The 20,370-nt window shown below is 35.2% G+C and overlaps 2 protein-coding genes across 5 annotated transcripts in view; both read right to left on the bottom strand.

Annotated features, from left to right (window-relative positions):
- The window catches only part of LOC128181529 (growth hormone-regulated TBC protein 1-A-like), a 172,693-nt gene that overhangs the window by 112,095 nt on the left and 40,228 nt on the right, over positions 1 to 20,370 (bottom strand). The gene's annotated exons all lie outside the window — the stretch shown is intronic.
- LOC128181530 (uncharacterized) lies at positions 1,212 to 20,357 on the bottom strand. The gene is made up of 2 exons (XM_052849964.1): positions 15,256 to 20,357; positions 1,212 to 2,395 (listed from the first exon to the last, which is right to left on the bottom strand). The coding sequence occupies exon 1, from the start codon at positions 16,290 to 16,292 to the stop codon at positions 15,264 to 15,266; it is 1,029 nt and encodes a 342-aa protein (XP_052705924.1). The 5' UTR covers positions 16,293 to 20,357; the 3' UTR covers positions 1,212 to 2,395; positions 15,256 to 15,263.

Here is a 20,370-nt window from a genome sequence, read left to right as displayed (position 1 = left end):
GATAATAGACCCCGAGATCCAAAAAGGTCAAGGTAAAAAAGTTGGGTTTGGTTCATTTTTTCGATAGATCATCAAACTATGTTTTAAGTTTAAAGTCTCTTTGTCAAAGAATTTTGAAGTTAAAATCTGAAAAAAAAATGATTTTTTTTCTTAATTTGACTTCGCGTTCGGAAAAGGGTCAAGGTAAAAAAAACAAGAGGCCCAGGGGCCACATCGCTCACCTGAGCAACAATTGCCTTAATTCTGATCAAATTAGCATTACAGTATCAAAATATCTTGACAACTGAGTACAGTAGATCTTGCTCAACTCAAAGTTGAGCTTTCCTCGCCTAATAGTTTTTGAGAAGAAGATTTTTAAAGATTTTCTCTATATATTCCTATGTAAAAATTGATCTCTCAATTGTGGCCCCACCCTACCCCCGGGGATCATGATTTGAACAAACTTGAATCTACACTACCTGAGGATGCTTCCATTTCAATTTGAGCTTTTCTGGCCAAATAGTTTTTGAGAAGATTTTTAAAGATTTTCTCTATATATTCTTATGTTAAACAAGATCCCCCTATTGTGGCCCCACCCTACCCCCAGGGACCATGATTTGAACAAACTTGAATCTACACTATCTGAGGATGCTTCCACTCAAATTTGAGCTTTCCTGGCCTAATAGTTTTTGAAAAGAAGACTTTTAAAGATTTTCTCTATATATTCCTATGTAAAACTTGATCCCCCAATTGTGGCCCCACCCTACCCTTGGGAACTATAATTTGAACAAACTTGAATCTATACTACCTGAGGATGCTTCCATTTTAATTTGAGCTGTTCTGGCCTAATAGTTTTTGAGAAGAAGATTTTTAAAGATTTTCTCTATATAATCCTTTGTAAAACATGATCCCCCTATTGTGGCCCCACCCTATCCCGGGGACCATGATTTGACTCATTATTGACAACAGTTTTAACATAAAACTTTCGGAAGGTTTCAACATTGGACCATCCTACTTTTGTCAAAATATCATCAACAGGAACAAAGTTCCCGCTCAGTGGTTCTTGAGAAGAAGATGAAAATGTGAAAAGTTTACAACAACGACGACAACAACGACGACGACAGACAATGGACAAATTGTGATCAGAAAAGCTCACTTGAGCCTTTGGCTCAGGTGAGCTAAAAAAGGTTAAGTTTACAATACAATAAGTTGTTAAAGTTGGTTTCTTACTAAGTTTCATACATGAAATAGTTTGTACTCTACTTGCACAAATTAATAGGGATGGGATGATCCACCGCTGCATCACGGTATTTATTTTGACGATATTTGGATCGATACATTTACCATTAATACAATGATACCTAAGCGAACTTTTAAATATCCGAGCTTCATATCGGCTTCTTTAGTCTGCGCACCTAATATGAAAGTACAAAGATGGCGGAAAACCTCGTAAAGTTGTCAAAACTGTTAGGAAGCTAAATCTGGAGTGTGGACAACTTTTTGATTACTTGTTTATGAAAAAGTAGTGTATATGAGACTTAAGTAATTTGTAAATTGTGCAACGCTCATTTTAAATATATCAAAATAACTTTGGACATGTGGTAATACATCGACAGATTGAATAAATTTTTAACCCTTATTCATGTTTTCATTTAGTTGCAATGTATCGTGATATGTATCATATCGCATCTCATGTATCGTGATATGTACCGAATCGGCTAAGTACAGAATCGTCCCAGCCCTACAAATTAAATTTATCAACATAACTAACTTCAATGTCAAATTTTTCAAACTCAAAAATTTAACAGGTGACAATTTTGTCAGGTACTTTTAAACAATAGAGCATCCCATGTATGTACATATCTTGATTTTGATGGTCTCAGGTTAAAAACACCTTTCATAAATCTTATAACCAATGGATGACATCCAACAGAAAAACCATCAAAAATCAAACCAACAGAAGATAAAGCCCCTCAGGCTGTATTAATAGCGCTTTAACCTTAACCTTGGTGAAAAAGATATGCTAAAAATTCAACAACAGTTTCTATAGTTGTACAAAATGGATCAACCGATTTTTCACCACAGTACTGAAACCCTTATAAAACGTTTTATATTGTTTCTTGGTTCCGGACTTCCATGATGCCAATAGGATGGAGGCTGCTTGGCGAGAAATTCCTTGTTTTTGGAACTGCAACCGGACAATCGACATGCCATCAGCACTAACGAGTCCTTCAGAGGATGCTGCACATCCGTGCCCAGAAGAGTCAACAGATTGTCTGTCACTGGTAAAATTACTGCATGATCCACCAATATCTCTAGTACTCGGTTGAACCATGGCTGTGTTGGCCAAACTGGAGCCACAAGAACGCACTCTGCCTGGTCCTGACAAATCTTTCTCACCACACGTCCAATGAGACTGCAAGGAGGATTGATATAACCATACATATTTGTCCAAGAAAAACTAAATGCATTGACATAGCGAGCATCTGGGTCAGGATGCCAAGAACAATATATATCAATTTGCTTATTCAATCGTGTGGCAAATAAATCAATTTCAGGTTGTTCCCATTTTAACATAATTCTGTTGAACACAGATTTACTAAACATCCATTCTATCTGATCATCAAATTTGCGCGACAATTTGTCTGCTGTCAAGTTATCTTTACCAGGTATATGCCACGCACTTAACCACAAGTCCCTTTTCATACACCAGAACCAGATTTCTTTTGCAAGTTTGTCACATTTTATTGAGGTAATACCCCCCATGTTATTGATGTATGATATAGCTGTAGTGTTATCCATAAATAATCTAATATTCTTTTTTGTCACAGCAGAGCAAAACGATTTAAGTCCAAAAAAGCAAGCCAGCAGTTCTAAATAATTGATATGATTTCTAGCTTCCTCAATGGTCCATCTACCCCCTGATTTTAAATCATTCATTACTGCACCCCATCTTAGGTGAGAAGCATCAGAGGTAATAACGATTTCGTATGGTTCTGAATGTACAATTCGTCTTACTGCTGTAGAAATGTTAGAAATCCACCAATCTAACTTCTTTTGTTATAATCATTGAAGCATCATAGTCATACTGTGAGTGTACAAGTGCATCAATCTTTGCCCTTTCCATGTCACGATAAAACAACTGACCAAATTCTACTGCCGAGAAGCTAGCCACTAGCAATCCAATAACTTTGGCAACTTTCCTAATTTTTAGGGCTTTTCGACTTTCGGTCGAAAAGACCTATTGTTTTCGTCTTTTTTTATTAGGGCCTTCCGTCTTCAGCGGAAGACCCTTCTATTATTCTATTGTTTCTTTTTCACTTTTCTTATTAAGGTCTTCCGTTTCTTACGCATTTTTGTACAAGCGATTTCTTGAAAACGACTTGACCGATTTCCGTGAAAATTTCAGATCTTGTAGATATTGATAAAAACCTTATAAATAATTTTTTATTTTGATGACGTCATTTCCGTTCGGGAGATATTGACGTTTTAGTGATTTTTAGAGGGTCATTTTGTCTGGCTATCTCCTCCTAAACGAAAAAAGATATTGAATTAAAATTTTCAGGGATTGTACACAAAAGATTGTAGATGTGTTTAAAGGCATTTATGGTTGTCTGGCTTCAAAGGCGTCGAAGCTCGCCTGGACCCGAAAATCGAGTTTGAAAAAACGACGTAATTTTTAATGGTTTTCGTTCTTTATCTCCTTTCCTGAAAATATTTTAACATTATATATAGAGCAAATAAAATTTATATTTACAAGAGCTTTCGTTTGATAACAAGAAAAAGGGGCTGGTCCCTCAAATTAGGGGCCAAAAGGGCTCTAAAGTCTTTCTTCCATAGCACTTTACTGAGAAATATTTTGTAATATGTTTAAGAAGCAAGAATGTTCATCTTTCACTTATAAAACTATACATTATAAAAATTTTATAATGCGTTACGTAATTAGGGGTTTTAAGGGGCCAAAAGTCCAAAACTTTGATCGAATATATCTCAAAAAGGACAAATATTTTGAAAAGCAACATAGAATAAAAGATGCTTAGAATGATGTTTTAAACAATATTCAATCATAAAAATCTCGTTATCTGGCCCCAATAAGAAGATTAGGGGTCAGCCCCTAAAATGTCCTATCCCAGATAGCTCTAAAACGGCAAAGATTTTCTAAACACTTGTTGAACAAAATATGTTTAATATCAAAGGAACTTTCGTATGATGCCAAGAAAAAGGGGCTGGCCCTTCAATTTAGGGGCCAAAACGGCTCTAAAGTCTTTTTTCCATAGCACTTTACTGAGAAATATTTTGTAATATGTTTAAGAAGCAAAAATGTTCATCTTTCACTAATAAAACTAAACATTATAAAAATTTTATAATGCGTTACGTAATTAGGGGTTTTAAGGGGCCAAAAATCCAAAACTTTGATCGAATATATCTCAAAAAGGACAAATATTTTGAAAAGCAACATAGAATAAAAGATGCTTAGAATGATGTTTTAAACAATATTCAATCATAAAAATCTCGTTATCTGGCCCCAATAAGGAGATTAGGGGTCAGCCCCTAAAATGTACTATCCCAGATAGCTCTAAAACGGCAAAGATTTTCTAAACACTTGTTGAACAAAATATGTTTAATATCAAAGGAACTTTCGTATGATACCAAGAAAAAGAGGCTGGCCCTTCAATTTAGGGACCAAAAGGGCTCTAAAGTCTTTCTTCCATAGCACTTTACTGAGAAATATTTTGTAATATGTTTAAGAAGCAAAAATGTTCATCTTTCACTTATAAAACTATACATTATAAAAATTTTATTATGCGTTACGTAATTAAGGGTTTTAAGGGGCCAAAAGTCCAAAACTTTGATCGAATATATCTCAAAAAGGACAAATATTTTGAAAAGCAATATAGAATAAAAGATGCTTAGAATGATGTTTTAAACAATATTCAGTCATAAAAATCTCGTTATCTGGCCCAAATAAGGAGATTAGGGGTCGGCCCCTAAAACGTCATATCCCTGATAGCTCAAAAATGGCAAAAAATTTCTAAACACCTGTTGAACTAAATATGTTTAATATCAAAAGACCTATCTTTTTTATTTTTAGGGGCCAAAAGGGCTCTAAAGTCTTTCTTCCATAGCACTTTACTGAAAAATATTTTGTTATATGTTTAGGAAGCAATAATGTTCATCTCACATTTATTTAACAATATATTATAATTATTTTATCATGTGTTCCGTATTAAGGGGTTTTAATGGGTTTTAAAGAGCCAGAAGTACAAAACTTTGATAACATACCTCAAACAGAACAAATATTTTAAAAAGCATCATTTTGAAAATCAATACAGAATAAAATGCTGAGAATGATGACCCAAACAAAATTCAACCACCATTTTTTTGTTGTTGCCCCGATAAGGAGATAAAGGGTCAAATATCAAAGTCAAGGTCATATTACCTTCAAAAAATCGCACGGAAGACCTCCTCGTTGCTCGCAACGAGATCGTGTCTAGTTGTTATTATTATTAAGGTCTTCCGTTTCCAACGGAAGACCTTATTGTTATTGCTTTGTTTCTTTTTCCCTATTCTTCTATATTATTATTATTTTTTTTTCTTACAAATTTTGTGCACGCGAGATCTCGAAAACTACTCAATTGATTTTCATGAATTTTTGGGATCTTATAGAAGATGATATAAACCGTATTGCAAATTTTTTTTATTGATGACGTCACTTCCGGTTTTGAGATATAGTCGTTTTATCGATTTTCAGAGGGGTATTTTGTCGGCAGTACTCCTCTTAAACTATAGCAGATATAAACTTGAAATTTTCAGCGATGGTAGACGGAAGACTGAAATTGTGCATGAAGGTTTAAAATCATTTCGATCGCTAAAGGTGTCGAAGCTCGCCTGGACCCGAAAATTGGGATAAAAAAAACGTCGTAATTTTTTGTGGTTCTCTTTAATTATCTCTTTTCTGAAAAATATTTTGTTAAGACATGTAATGTAAAAATAGTTTCTATTTACAAGACCTTTCTTTTAAAATAAAGAAAAAGGGGCTGGCCCCTCAAATTAGGGGACCAAAGGGCTCTAAAGTCTTTAATCTGTAGCCCATTACTGAACGATATTTTTTAAAATGTTATAGAAGCAAATATGTTTATGTCACAGTTATGTATCCAAGGAATGTAATGATTTTTCCATGTGTTACGTAATTAAGGGTTTTTAGGGGCCAAAAGTCCAAAATTTTGATCACCCATATCTCAGAAAGGAAAAATATTTTGAAATGCAGAACAGAAGAAAAGTTGTTCAAACTTATGTTTTTAACAATATGCAACCCTCAAAATTTCGTTAAATGGCCCCTATAAGGAGATAAAGGATCGGCCCCTAAAACTTTTTTTCTTATATATCTCCAGAACGGTAACAAATTTCTAAACACTTGTTGAACAAAATGTGGTTAGAATTAAGTGACCTTTTATTTGATATCAAGAAAAAGGGGCTGGCCCCTCAAATTAGGGAACCAAAGGGCTCTAAAGTCTTTTATCTATGGCCCTTTACTGAGGGATATTTTATAAAATGTTATAGAAGCAAATATGTTTATCTCACAGTTATGTTTCTAAGCAATGTAATAATTTTATCATGTGTTATGTAATTAGGGATATTTAGGGGTCAAAAGTCCAAAAATTGATCACCCATATCTCAGAAAGGAAAAATATTTTGAAATGCAGCACAGAAGAAAAGTTGTTCAAAATGATGTTTTTAACAATATGCAACCTTCAAAATTTCGTTAAAGAGCCCCTATAAGGAGATAAGGGATCGGCCCCTAATACCTTCTTTCCCATATATCTTAAGAACGGTAACGAATTTCTAAACATTTGTTGACAAAATGTGTTCAGAATGAAATGACCTTCCATTTGATTTCAAGAACAAGGGGCTGGCTCCTTAAATAAGGGGATCAAAGGGCTCTAAATTCTTTAATCTATAGCCCTTTACTAAGAGCTATTTTGTGAAAGGTTATTTAAGCTGATTTAGGTATAATACGTTTATATATCCTAACAATATATTGATTTTCTCTTGCATTACGTATTAAGGGTTCTTTAGGAGCCAGAGGTAAACAAGTTTAATCTTTTCTATCTTAATTTGAAGAAATGCAAGCATTTAAAAAAGCAATAAAAGAGAAGTTATAAAATGTGATACAATAAAGCATTTGTTCTCCACTCTTTTTTCCATATCATGTTTCTTTCTCGGAAATCAAAGTCGATGATGTAAAATTTCCTTCTAAAAATCGGACGGAAGACCTCCTCGTTGCTCGCAACGAGATCGTGTCTAGTTATTATTTTTTTTTTTCTTACCGATTTTGTGCAGACGATTTCTCGAAGATGGCTGGGTCGATTTCGCTCAAATTTTCAATATAAACGTGTTTTTATCTAAAGCTGATACATTTTTTTTCATTTTTGAAAAAACACTTCCGGTCAGAAGTTATCGTCCGTTTACGATTTTAAAAAGTCAATTTTGTTGGTCGGGTTTCTTAAAAACGAGTAAAGATAGAGAACTGAAATTTTTAGAGATGATAGATCTACCGTTTTTCTGGTGCACCTCGGTATAGAGAATGTCCGCCGTCACTTTCGGTCGTCACCGGAAGGATATTTCAAAAATTGAATTTTTCGACTTTTTTATTTTTTAATATTTTTCTTTGAAATTTTTACACCTTATAGTGACTCTTTTACTGATTCAGAATATGTAATTAGTTTTAAAATCGATCAAGGCATTATCGAGAAATTAAGCATCAAAGTTCTGAAGCGGAGTCCGAGTAGCACAGTCGTTATAGTCGTGGACTATCGAGGTTCAAGCCTCGAGTGCCACAAAATTTTTTTCTCTTATTTTCGCTTAGATCTACGATTTTATCTTTGAATTGATAAGTTTAATCTTATCTATTCAAAAATTGGACGGAAGACCCACTCGTTGCTCGCAACGAGATCGAATCTAGTTATTATTATTTTTCTCGACAGATTTCTGTCAGCGATTTTTTGAAAACTGGAAGGAATACTAATACAAGTATACATTGGTCTTAAAGCAATTATATCAATTTATGAAATGTAAGGTTTTCGATTTCCGGTTCCGGTACTTCCGGTTTTTACAAGGAAAATTGCAAAATTTGTTTGAAACTCAATTCTTTGTTTATTTTTTAATGTAGAGCATTCAAATTTTAGAATTACCTTTATCATAAATAGTTGTACAAAATTGTAAGCGTAGACAACTTTCCATATCTTACCGTTTTTGAGATATTAAGTCCTAAACTTTAAACAAGAGGCCCATGGGCCACATCGCTCACCTGAGGAACAATAGGTATGATAAAATCAGCTTAATGGACTCATAACACAAACAATCTGGACAATGTACAATAATACATGTAGATCCTGTATAAATAAAATCCATTTTTCCCCCTGCATATTCTTATGTATATAATCATTAGTCCCTTTTCTAACAGGATGAATTTATAGTCATATCATATGTTGAGTATTGCAATTCTCAAAAAGATCCTTAACAATTGTTTATATATGGGATATAAACCTACATCAAACTCTGAACCTTCTTGTGAGGCCGAAGAATTGTCCTGGAGCCAAAGTCTTAACAATTATAAAGAATCATCTGGCTGATTAGTTTCTGAGAAGAAGATTTTTAAAGATTTACTCTATATATTCCTATGTAAAACTTCGACCCTCCATTGTGGCCCCACCCTACACCCAGGGGTCATGATTTTCACAACTTGGAATCTACACTACCTGAGGATGCTTCCACACAAGTTTCAGCTTTCCTAGCTGATCAGTTTCTGAGAAGAAGATTTCTGAAATATTCCAGGAAAACTCACTAGCCCAGGGGCTACTAGTCAGTAAAAAATTACTAGCCCAAAGCTGAAATCAGCTAGCCAAACCATTTTAAGATGCAAAATAAAAATATATGTATAACACAATTACAGCTGTTTAATTCATTTTGAAATAAATTTTTCTTCTCAGAGATAACACATTTTATGTTTAAACTTTATTCATATCAAAATACAGTTCTGAATCCCCTGATTTGCTAGCCCGATGGACTATCAGTTGGTAAAAATGAGCATGCCCAAGTTTTAAACTGACTAGCCCCGGGCGTCGGGCTACCATATATTTCAATCCCTGGATTTACTCTATATATAAATTCCTAAGTAAAACTTTGACCCCCCCAATGTGGTCTCACCCTACCCCTGGGGGTCATGATTTTCACAACTTGGAATCTACACTACCTGAGGTTGCTTCCACACAAGTTTCAGCTTTCCTGGCTGATTAGTTTCTGAGAAGAAGATTTTTAAAGATTTACTCTATATATTCCTATGTAAAACTTTGACCCCCCATTGTGGCCCCACCCTACATCCAGGGGTCATGAATTTCACAACTTTGAATCTACACTACCTGAGGATGCTTCCACACAAGTTTCAGCTTTCCTGGCTGATTAGTTTCTGAGAAGAAAATATTTAAAGATTTACTCTATATATTCCTATGTAAAGCTTCGACCCTCCATTGTGGCCCCACCCTACTCCCGGGGGTCATGAATTTCACAACTTGGAATCTACACTACCTGAGGATGCTTCCACACAAGTTTCAGCTTTCCTGGCTGATTAGTTTCTGAGAAGAAGATTTTTAAAGATTTACTCTATATATTCCTATGTAAAACTTTGACCCCCCATTGTGGCCCCACCCTACACCCAGGGGTCATGATTTTCACAACTATGAATCTACACTACCTGAGGATGCTTCCACACAAGTTTCAGCTTTCCAGGCTGATTAGTTTCTGAGAAGAAAATTTTTAAAGATTTATTCTATATATTCCTATGTAAAGCTTCGACCCTCCATTGTGGCCCCATCCTACTCCTGGGGGTCATGATTTTCACAACTTGGAATCTACACTACCTGAGGATGCTTCCACACAAGTTTCAGCTTTCCTGGCTGATGAGTTTCTGAGAAGAAGATTTTTAAAGATTTAATCTATATATTCCTATGTAAAACTTTGACCCCCCATTGTGGCCCCACCCTACACCCAGGGGTCATGATTTTCACAACTTTGAATCTACACTACCTGAGGATGATTCCACACAAGTTTCAGCTTTCCAGGCTGATTAGTTTCTGAGAAGAAGATTTTTAAAGATTTACTCTACATATTCCTATGTAAAATTTCGACCCCCCCCTTGTGGCCCCACCCTACACCCAGGGGTCATGATTTTCACAACTTTGAATCTACACTACCTGAGGATGCTTCCACACAAGTTTCAGCTTTCCTGGCTGATGAGTTTCTGAGAAGAAGATTTTTAAAGATTTACTCTATATATTCCTATGTAAAACTTTGACCCCTCATTGTGGCCCCACCCTACACCCAGGGGTCATGATTTTCACAACTTGGAATCTACACTACCTGAGGATGCTTCCACACAAGTTACAGCTTTCCAGGCTGATTAGTTTCTGAGAAGAAGATTTTTAAAGACTTACTCTATATATTCCTATGTAAAACTTCGACCCTCCATTGTGGCCCCACCCTACACCCAGGGTCATGATTTTCACAACTTGGAATCTACACTACCTGAGGATGCTTCCACACAATTTTCAGCTTTCCAGGCTGATTAGTTTCTGAGAAGAAGATTTTTTAAAGATTTATTCTATATATTCCTATGTAAAGCTTCGACCCTCCATTGTGGCCCCACCCTACTCCCGTGGGTCATGATTTTCACAACTTGGAATCTACACTACCTGAGGATGCTTCCACACTTCCACTGGCTGATGAGTTTCTGAGAAGAAGATTTTTAAAGATTTACTCTATATATTCCTATGTAAAACTTTGACCCCCCATTGTGGCCCCACCCTACACCCAGGGGTCATGATTTTCACAACTTGGAATCTACACTACCTGAGGATGATTCCACACAAGTTTCAGCTTTCCAGGCTGATTAGTTTCTGAGAAGAAGATTTTTAAAGATTTACTCTACATATTCCTATGTAAAACTTCGACCCTCCATTGTGGCCCCACCCTACACCCAGGGTCATGATTTTCACAACTTGGAATCTACACTACCTGAGGATGCTTCCACACAATTTTCAGCTTTCCAGGCTGATTAGTTTCTGAGAAGAAGATTTTTTAAAGATTTATTCTATATATTCCTATGTAAAGCTTCGACCCTCCATTGTGGCCCCACCCTACTCCCGGGGGTCATGATTTTCACAACTTGGAATCTACACTACCTGAGGATGCTTCCACACTTCCACTGGCTGATGAGTTTCTGAGAAGAAGATTTTTAAAGATTTACTCTATATATTCCTATGTAAAACTTTGACCCCCCATTGTGGCCCCACCCTACACCCAGGGGTCATGATTTTCACAACTTGGAATCTACACTACCTGAGGATGCTTCCACACAAGTTTCAGCTTTCCAGGCTGATTAGTTTCTGAGAAGAAGATTTTTAAAGATTTACTCTACATATTCCTATGTAAAATTTCGACCCCCCTTGTGGCCCCACCCTTACACCCAGGGGTCATGATTTTCACAACTTTGAATCTACACTACCTGAGGATGCTTCCACACAAGTTTCAGCTTTCCTGGCTGATGAGTTTCTGAGAAGAAGATTTTTAAAGATTTACTCTATATATTCCTATGTAAAACTTTGACCCCCCATTGTGGCCCCACCCTACACCCAGGGGTCATGATTTTCACAACTTGGAATCTACACTACCTGAGGATGCTTCCACACAATTTTCAGCTTTCCAGGCTGATTAGTTTCTGAGAAGAAGATTTTTTAAAGATTTACTCTATATATTCCTATGTAAAGCTTCGACCCTCCATTGTGGCCCCACCCTATTCCCGGGGGTCATGATTTTCACAACTTGGAATCTACACTACCTGAGGATGCTTCCACACAAGTTTCAGCTTTCCTGGCTGATTAGTTTCTGAGAAGAAGATTTTTAAAGATTTACTCTATATATTCCTATGTAAAGCTTCGACCCTCCATTGTGGCCCCACCCTACCCCCGGGGGTCATGAATTTCACAACTTTGAATCTACATAACCTGAGGATGCTTCCACACAAGTTTCAGCTTTCCAGGCTGATTAGTTTCTGAGAAGAAGATTTTTAAAGACTTACTCTATATATTCCCATGTAAAACTTCGACCCCCCATTGTGGCCCCACCCTACGCCCGGGGGTCATGAATTTTACAACTTTGAATCTACACTACCTGAGGATGATTCCACACAAGTTTCAGCTTTCCTGGCTTTCTGGTTCTTGAAAAGAAGATTTTTGAAAAATTCTCGAAATTTTTCATTAATTTCTAATTATCTCCCCTTGAAAACGAGTGTGACCCTTAATTTTCACAACTTTGAATCCCCTTTGCATAAGGATGATTTGTGCTAAGTTTGGTTGAAATTGGCCCAGTAGTTCTTGAGAAGATGTTGAAAATGTGAAAAGTTTACGGACGGACGGACAGACGGACGACAGACAAAATGTGATCAGAATAGCTCACTTGAGCTTTCAGCTCAGGTGAGCTAAAAAGGGGGGATGAAAAAAAGAAAAAAATTCAAATGACCTTTAAAAATTTATTTGACGCCTGGATATTATTAAGATAGAAGTAATTAACATATATTCCAAGTTTCATTGAATATTATTGAGTACTTCCGGTTTTATGAGCAAATTAGCCATAACTTTTTACTTATTTTTCTTATATGGTATTGCTGGCATATCAGCGTAACGTACGCAGTTAGTGAAAGCGTTTTATACGTGTTTTGAGTATTTTTATATTTCAAAATATGATGTACATGAATATACTTACATCAAAATTGAATTTTCGGTGTTCTAGACGATCTTTTATGATACAGACGATACAGTATCATTGAGATGGAAGAAAAAAAACCGTAGGACTGACGACATTAAAAATTAAAATACAGTAAACATTAAAATACCCGGTAATTTGTGAAACTAGTAATTTGTGAAACTAGTATTTTTAGCAATGCAATTTTGTTTACGTTTGCATTACTAAGCAGTTGTTTATTCCAACAGCTATATACATATGATCCGAATAGAGAGCTCTAGACGTTGCCTGGTTTGATTTTCCGATTATATATTTGGCCTATAGTCTGTCGATCCCAAAATATTCCTGCAGCACATTTGGACGATTTATAATCGAAAATGTTTACATCTTTTCTCCATTTGGAAGTCACTCAGAAGACCTTGCACAATTTTTCAACACTATCATCCGGGTCTGTTGAAATGCAAAACCCCGTAGACTTCTTTATTTTTAGCCGTGTATTTATACCAGCTAATAAGCTGGAGACGACGTTTTAAAGAAAGAATAATGAGAATGTTTAATGCTTCTAAAAGAGAATCGCGTGAACCCTGAGGTATATATAAATATACAGCAAAAAATGAATCGAGGATATTTTGGGACAGAATATAGTGGTCAATGCATGTACTGTTAATTTTGAGGAAATAAATATTCTTGAATAAATAATCTGATATTGCTAATCTTTCAAAACAAATTAAAAAGGTACATAAAGTATATCGTTTTAGCATGATTAACAAATATATGAGGTAAATAACATTAGATAAGATTTTCCGTTTTCCCTTCCGTTCCGCTTTCCGTTCTGTTTTCCGTTCCGCGTTTTAGCAACACCCATGTATGTATACATGTGAACCCATCTAATCGAAGAGCTGGGTAAAACTAGTACCCGCTAATGAGACATGCAGACCTGTGTTGTGTAAGTAACTTCAGACAAAGATCATTCATTTGTAACATGCATGTATTTCTATGACCTATTCTTCAAATCCACTTGCACTATTTTATTAGGTAAATAACAGCTTTAAGGTGGTGCAGAACACCTGCATATTGTGATGTACATGTATACTTTCTATTGAGATAAACAATAAAGTATATTATTTAAATATTGATTAAATATTTACCCCCCAAATAATGTTACCTAACATTGAAGCGCAATGGGTAGAGCGTTTACATGTCTGTAAGAGCATTGGGGTCCAAGGTGTATTTTGGTAATTTTACAATTGATATAAATGAATTTTCATGTGGAGGGGATGGAGGGGGGGGGAGGGGGGTCTGGACCACTCACTCCCACCCCTTCTCTAAATCTGTGCACACGTTGATGTTCATGTAGGCACACAGAAGCAAATCTAAAACCGGCAACCGCCACGGGGAGGGGGCATAATTTAATTTTTAATTTTGTTTGTAATAATTATATAGACCATTATACTTTCTATGACATAAAATGTTAAGATTATTGATTAACTGAAAATTCACTGCAAACAGTTCTACCCCAAATTGCACATAAAGTGCTGCTCGTGTCACGATGTATATTATCATATGGGAAGGGATCTCATCCTTCAGTTATGAAAATTATAAATTTTAATTGTATTACCAGAGCTTGCATATAGTCTTCATTTTTAATTAAACTGGTAAAAAACAGTGTTATTTAGGGGCAAACACATGGTGCGGGTATTACTGTCTAATGACAGCATCTAGTTTCTTTTGTTCTTTTCTTTAATTTTTTGCATGCCTCTAAAATAGACAACTTTCTTTCGTCGGTAAGAAAAACTATCATCAATTCAGAATCAATAACATTTCCTAAGAGAGTGATTTTAGTACTTGGTGCTAGAACAGATTTTTCATAATTGACTACAAAACCTAGATTTTCTACTAGGGCCAAAGTTCCAGAGACATGATCTGAACACTCTTCCACAGATCTCCCTAACAGTAACGCGTCATCGATATACCCAATAATGACATGTCCTAATCTTCTTAGTGTTGCAAACACAGGTTTCAGTAATTTTGTAACACTATAGTATGCATTACTAAAGTCAACACTAGCAAAACAACAACCTTGAGTTACTAATTCAAGAGCACTTTCAAAAGTGTCCATTTTAAAATGATGATACACAATATTTTTGTTAAACTCTTTTAAGTTTAATAATACTCTATAACTACCATTCCTTTTGGGTGGAAATGAAACCATCACTTAAGTCAGCATATTCAGACAACTCCTCAATTACATTCATTTCTAATAATAATTTAACTTCTTTGTCTATCACAAATGATTCAGCTGCACTAAAACATGTTTCAAAAGGTTTTGAAATTTGTACAGGAGCTATATTATTCTTAAACTCTAAGTGACAACCTTTCACAATATCCAAAATAGTTTTATCTGATGTTAACTGTTCCCATTCAGAAATAAAATTCTTAAGTACATGCACCTGCTCTAAACTTATTTCTAGAGGTACATACCTTCTCAACTACTTCTGGAGGCGACTCTGCAGGCCTCTTTGTTGGTAGTTTTTTGCATCAGATGAGTATGCTGACGAACTAGAGTAGGGTCCATGACCTCTTGCAGCACCTCGTACAAATCGTCCTCTTGCTCGACCTCGAGTTGAACGGCCACGAAATCCTCCTCTAAAGCCAAGTCCAATTTTGTTACTGATTTTAGAACAATCAGTAATGTCTTTGACTGTCTTTGGTACATCATCACCAAACAAATAGTCAGTGTACTTTAAATTATGACTACAAAGGTGAGTATATTCACCTTTCATGTCAGGTTTCATCAACTCCCTGCGTAACATACACAACTGTCTATTAGCATGTCCAAGTAATGCCAATGATTCCATGGCATTTCCCAGCAGATCCAAAATCTCGGGATTATCACACTTGCCGAGTAAATATGTAAGTTTCGTAAGTGCACATGCACCTTTAACTAAAGAAGTTTGAATATTCTGCATCTTCTTGTCAGAAGACTTAGTCATTGGGCTCAAAAAATCCCACACCATTTGGTTTGTCTTGACCGTAACTAACGCAGGACAGTTTTCAGGGCGATTTATCACTTTAAGTAATTCACCATACCGTTCTTCTTCGATTCCCTCGCGGAACCAATCTGTCACAAGATTAGCAAGTTCGTCATCAATAGGTTTATCACACGTTTCTTTGACTTTAAGTTTTTTGCCTGCATTGACATACCTGTTGTCAGTACATGTATCAACATCTTCAGATGTGCGCTTCTTCGAAGCTGTCTCATGTTCACCGGAAGTTCCCGGGTCGTCATTAAAATCGCCGTAATCATCATAGTCATCTTGATACTGATAGTCACAACACATGTTCTCTATTTCGGCCATTCTATCATCTTGTTTCTTTTGATTCTCTTGAATTGTTCTCAATATACTGAGTATCTCGGCATTTGGGGCACTGTCATGTCCACCGCCATTGTTGCTATGATCACTATGCACACGAGAACTCATGGATGCAGAATTCGAAGCAGAACGTGTACTGCTCATCTTCTACGCACCTTTACTTGGGACTTTCTTTTTCCCTTTCGCAGCTTTCTCATCTACGTGAGACTCTACGGCCATATTAGCGTCCGCCATGACGCACGTGGTTTCGGTACAACACCACAAGTTTTTGACCACGTCAAAATCACAATAAGCCAATTGATTTACAAAACTAAATTTCTGACCAGGTCAGAATTTGTTTATATACTATTAAAAGTATATAAATATATTGACCTTGTCAATATAAAAAACCCAATAAGTATAATAAGCAAGAAGCGATCAAGACCACGTCTTGTCACTTTGGCTGCTCGCAGTTCAATGATTTCGCGGCTGCGCAGTGCTATTCACATAATCTCGGAAGTGACATTTACGAAAAATAATTACTTATTGTGATACATGGATTGTTAATATTTCAGAGCTTATAAAGTAATAGATATGTTATTTATACCTACAATAACACCACCATTACAGTTTAATCCAGGCTGCTGAATATCATATGTTTGGAAAGATGAGGGGTGGGTAAATTTTCTCCTGTAAGTTATTAATGATATACTGGTAATTCACCTTTGATTGTCCTTTCCCCTCTCAAAGATGGTAAATTATATTCACTAGTGTTTACAAATCATCATACTATCAACTAATTTTAAAACAATAGAAAAGCTGTCAATGTGACAGAAAACTGGGTTTGTGTGAACAGTATCCATAATCCAGTTGTCAACCCTTAATTGATACTCACTGCCTATACAGAGAAATGGGGTACGCTATATGAGACCAAATAATAAATACGAAATTGATTTTTTGTTTTTATACAAAAATTAATTATATTAATTTTTGATTAACAAATATTTGTTTCGTAGTTAAAAGCTAGATGCTCCCTACCAATCTTTATTTAGTATATTTTTCTCACTACATACAAATGCCACCTGCAATACAGTGCTAGGTAATACTTACAAAGAAAATCATTTTGACATAGTACTGTACAATTCCATTTTTAAAAACAAAAAATATTACTACTTACATACCCTAATTTTTTTTAGATGTTTTTTTGTTTTTGTTTTTTTTATTCAAACTTTCATGTACAAGTTATTCACATCTTCTTATATATTTAGTTTACAATGCATACACATCACATATTCACTTCATTTGAGATTTAGAATATAAGTATAATATATAGACACAGTCATACCGAAGATAAAAAAGCACATGTACAGACAAGTGTATACACCGACAGACAGACATATATATGCACAAACAATCTCGAAAACTTGCTTTTATCACCCATGAAAGTTTGAGTATTTTTAGTTATGAGGTGGGGGGGGGGGGTGAAAGAGGGTGGAGAAAGAGAGGGGAACACTGTCTATCAAAAACTCATACATATGCAAGAGGATGCATAAAAGTAGACTTATATTTTTTTGCCATTATTTGCTTACAATTTCCTTGCAGCTTTTATAAACACATTTTATAACAAATCGCAAATAGTTTGCCAATACTTTTCATACTCAGCAAATATACAATTCTTCAACAACAGTAGTTTCTCAATAATTATGAATTCTATCAGTGACAGTTCGTTTTAACATGAGCGTCGAGAGGTTTGGGACATTCTTATATTTACGGGCAAAAATAAATTGTTTTACTGTAAGAATTAATATGTTTTGAAGTCTATACATATTTCTGTTTTTGAATTTACCAAAAAGTATAGCTTTTTTATCAAAATTCATCAAAAAATTAAACTTGCTTCTTAACTATTCTTCAAAGTAGAGCTATATTTCTTTGACATGAAAACAGTCCACAAATAAATGTTCTATAGTTTCTATATCTTGATTACAGGCTGGCGAATCAATTATATTCAGTATATTGAGAAAAGGTACTCATTTGTTGGCAAAAATTGCAACCATTGAAATTTGGATTCTTTCGAGGTTTTAAATGGGAGTTCAAAAATATTATTCCATTCTATTTCTGTATAAGCAAATCCACTTTCTGTCCACTTCTTTACTGAACGAATTGATTCTTTTTTGTTATCGATGAGTACATAATACATATCCTTACATCCTTTGCTTTGTTTGTAAAAAATAACTGAGAGAATTTGGAATAAATGGTCCATATTCTACCTTATCATTATTTAAGGCTTTTAATCTTTCAAAAATTGCTCCATTCAAACTCCTATATTCTAGAAAATTGGTCTTAACATTTGAGTCTTCAAGAGTTTCAAGGCTTACAAAATTGCCTTCCTCTGTCATCAAATCTTTAATAAATTTATAACCACAGTTGAAATAATTCTTAATAAAAATTGATAAGTTATTATTTTTAATATTAGGATTAAACCATATATGTTCATTAAGTACTTTTATGTCATTTTGGCCATAGGACATAACAATTTTAACCCAATCTAATAAAACTTCTTACCAAAACTTGTTACTTATCTTATTGCTAATATTGGTAATAAAGTCTGAACCTTTTTCCCATAGGGTTTCTATTTTTAATCCTAATTCTGATTCAAAAAGTTTTACCCACGTTGCATTAGAGTGGATAAGTCTTCTTATCCATGTAGATTTCAATGCACAAACAAATTCCATATAGTCTATCATTTTTAATCCCCCATATATGTAATCTTGAATCATAATGTTTTTCTTTACCTTATGGACCTTGCCTCCCCATAAAAAAATGTAAATTTCTTTCTCAAACTGTTGAAGGTATTCTACACTAGGTTTTGGTATAATTAGGATTAAGTGGTTAAGTTTTGGTATTATCAGAGTTTTAATCACAATCAATCTTCCAACTTTTTTTAGATGTTACCGGAGCCACACATTTTTTTATTGGCCTGAAATATTTGGCCAAAAAACAAGTAAGTCAACAGCTGGTATTTTTTCATAAATTAACAAAAATCTAAATCTAATAAAAAAATGCACAGTATAAGTTCAACATACCAGTAAAAATCTTTTTCAAGCTGTTTGTCTATCTTATTATTCATTTTAAGCATGAATAAACAGCTCCAAACGTTTAATACATTCATTTTAGGTCTAAAACTGGAATTTTTGCTTCAACATTTAAAATGTAAACAAAAGCTTTGCTTACAAAGCAAAGAATTGTAAGCTGAGTCTGTTATTCTCTTATAACTCAACAAATGACACTCAAATTTTGGCTGCCAATAACAAATGCCTTAACAAAGCATTGTAAACATTAAAATCGGAAAAATAATTTTTGACCAAAATTGTGACTGTGCCCCTTAAACGCACTTTGAAGAAGAATAGAATTCCTGGGTCCCCCGCCGGTCAAGCAGTATACTAGTATCGACCAAGGCTGATTTAGGAACTTGACCACGGTATTAGTGATATAAACATTTGGTATAAATTTCATGTAAATCCGACAAAATTTGTAGGCATGAGAGCACTTACAAGGTCAATTATGGGATAAAAAGGAGTCATTATTGTGGTCAAAGTCCCATAACTCCAACAAAAAGCATCGACCAATGCTGATTTACGAACTTGACCGAAGTATTAGTGGTACAAACATTTGGTATAAATTAATTGAAAATCCGTCAAAATTTGTAGGCATTAGAGCGCTTACAAGGTCAATTTTTGGATAAAACGGAGTCATTATTGTGGTCAAAGTCCCATAACTCCAACAAAAAGTATCGACCAAAGCTGATTTTCGAACTTGACCGAAGTATTAGTGGTATAAACATTTGGTATAAATTTAATAAAAATCCGTCAAAATTTGTAGGCATGAGAGCGCTTACAAGGTCAATTTTTGGATAAAACAAAGTCATTATTGTGGTCAAAGTCCCATAACTCCAACAAAAAGTATCGACCAATGCTGATTTTCGAACTTGACCAAGGTAATAGTGGTATAAACATTTGGTATAAATTTAATGAAAATCCGTAAAAATTTGTAGGCATGAGAGCGCTTACAAAAAAGTGTGACGGACGGACACACGGATGCACGGACACACGGACGCACGGACACACGGACGCACGGATGGACGCCCGACATTTCTATGTCCCCGCTCCGCGTTGCGGCGGGGGACAAAAAAAAATTCAATATGGGTACGTGTGCTGTCATCATGGTCATAGAGCAAAATAGGTGT

This window comes from Crassostrea angulata, chromosome 4 (assembly GCF_025612915.1).
Source record: "Crassostrea angulata isolate pt1a10 chromosome 4, ASM2561291v2, whole genome shotgun sequence".
NCBI classification, from domain to species: Eukaryota; Metazoa; Mollusca; class Bivalvia; order Ostreida; family Ostreidae; genus Magallana; species Magallana angulata.
Note: the sequence above shows the minus strand (reverse complement) of the source record. Positions and strands in the feature narration are given on the sequence as shown.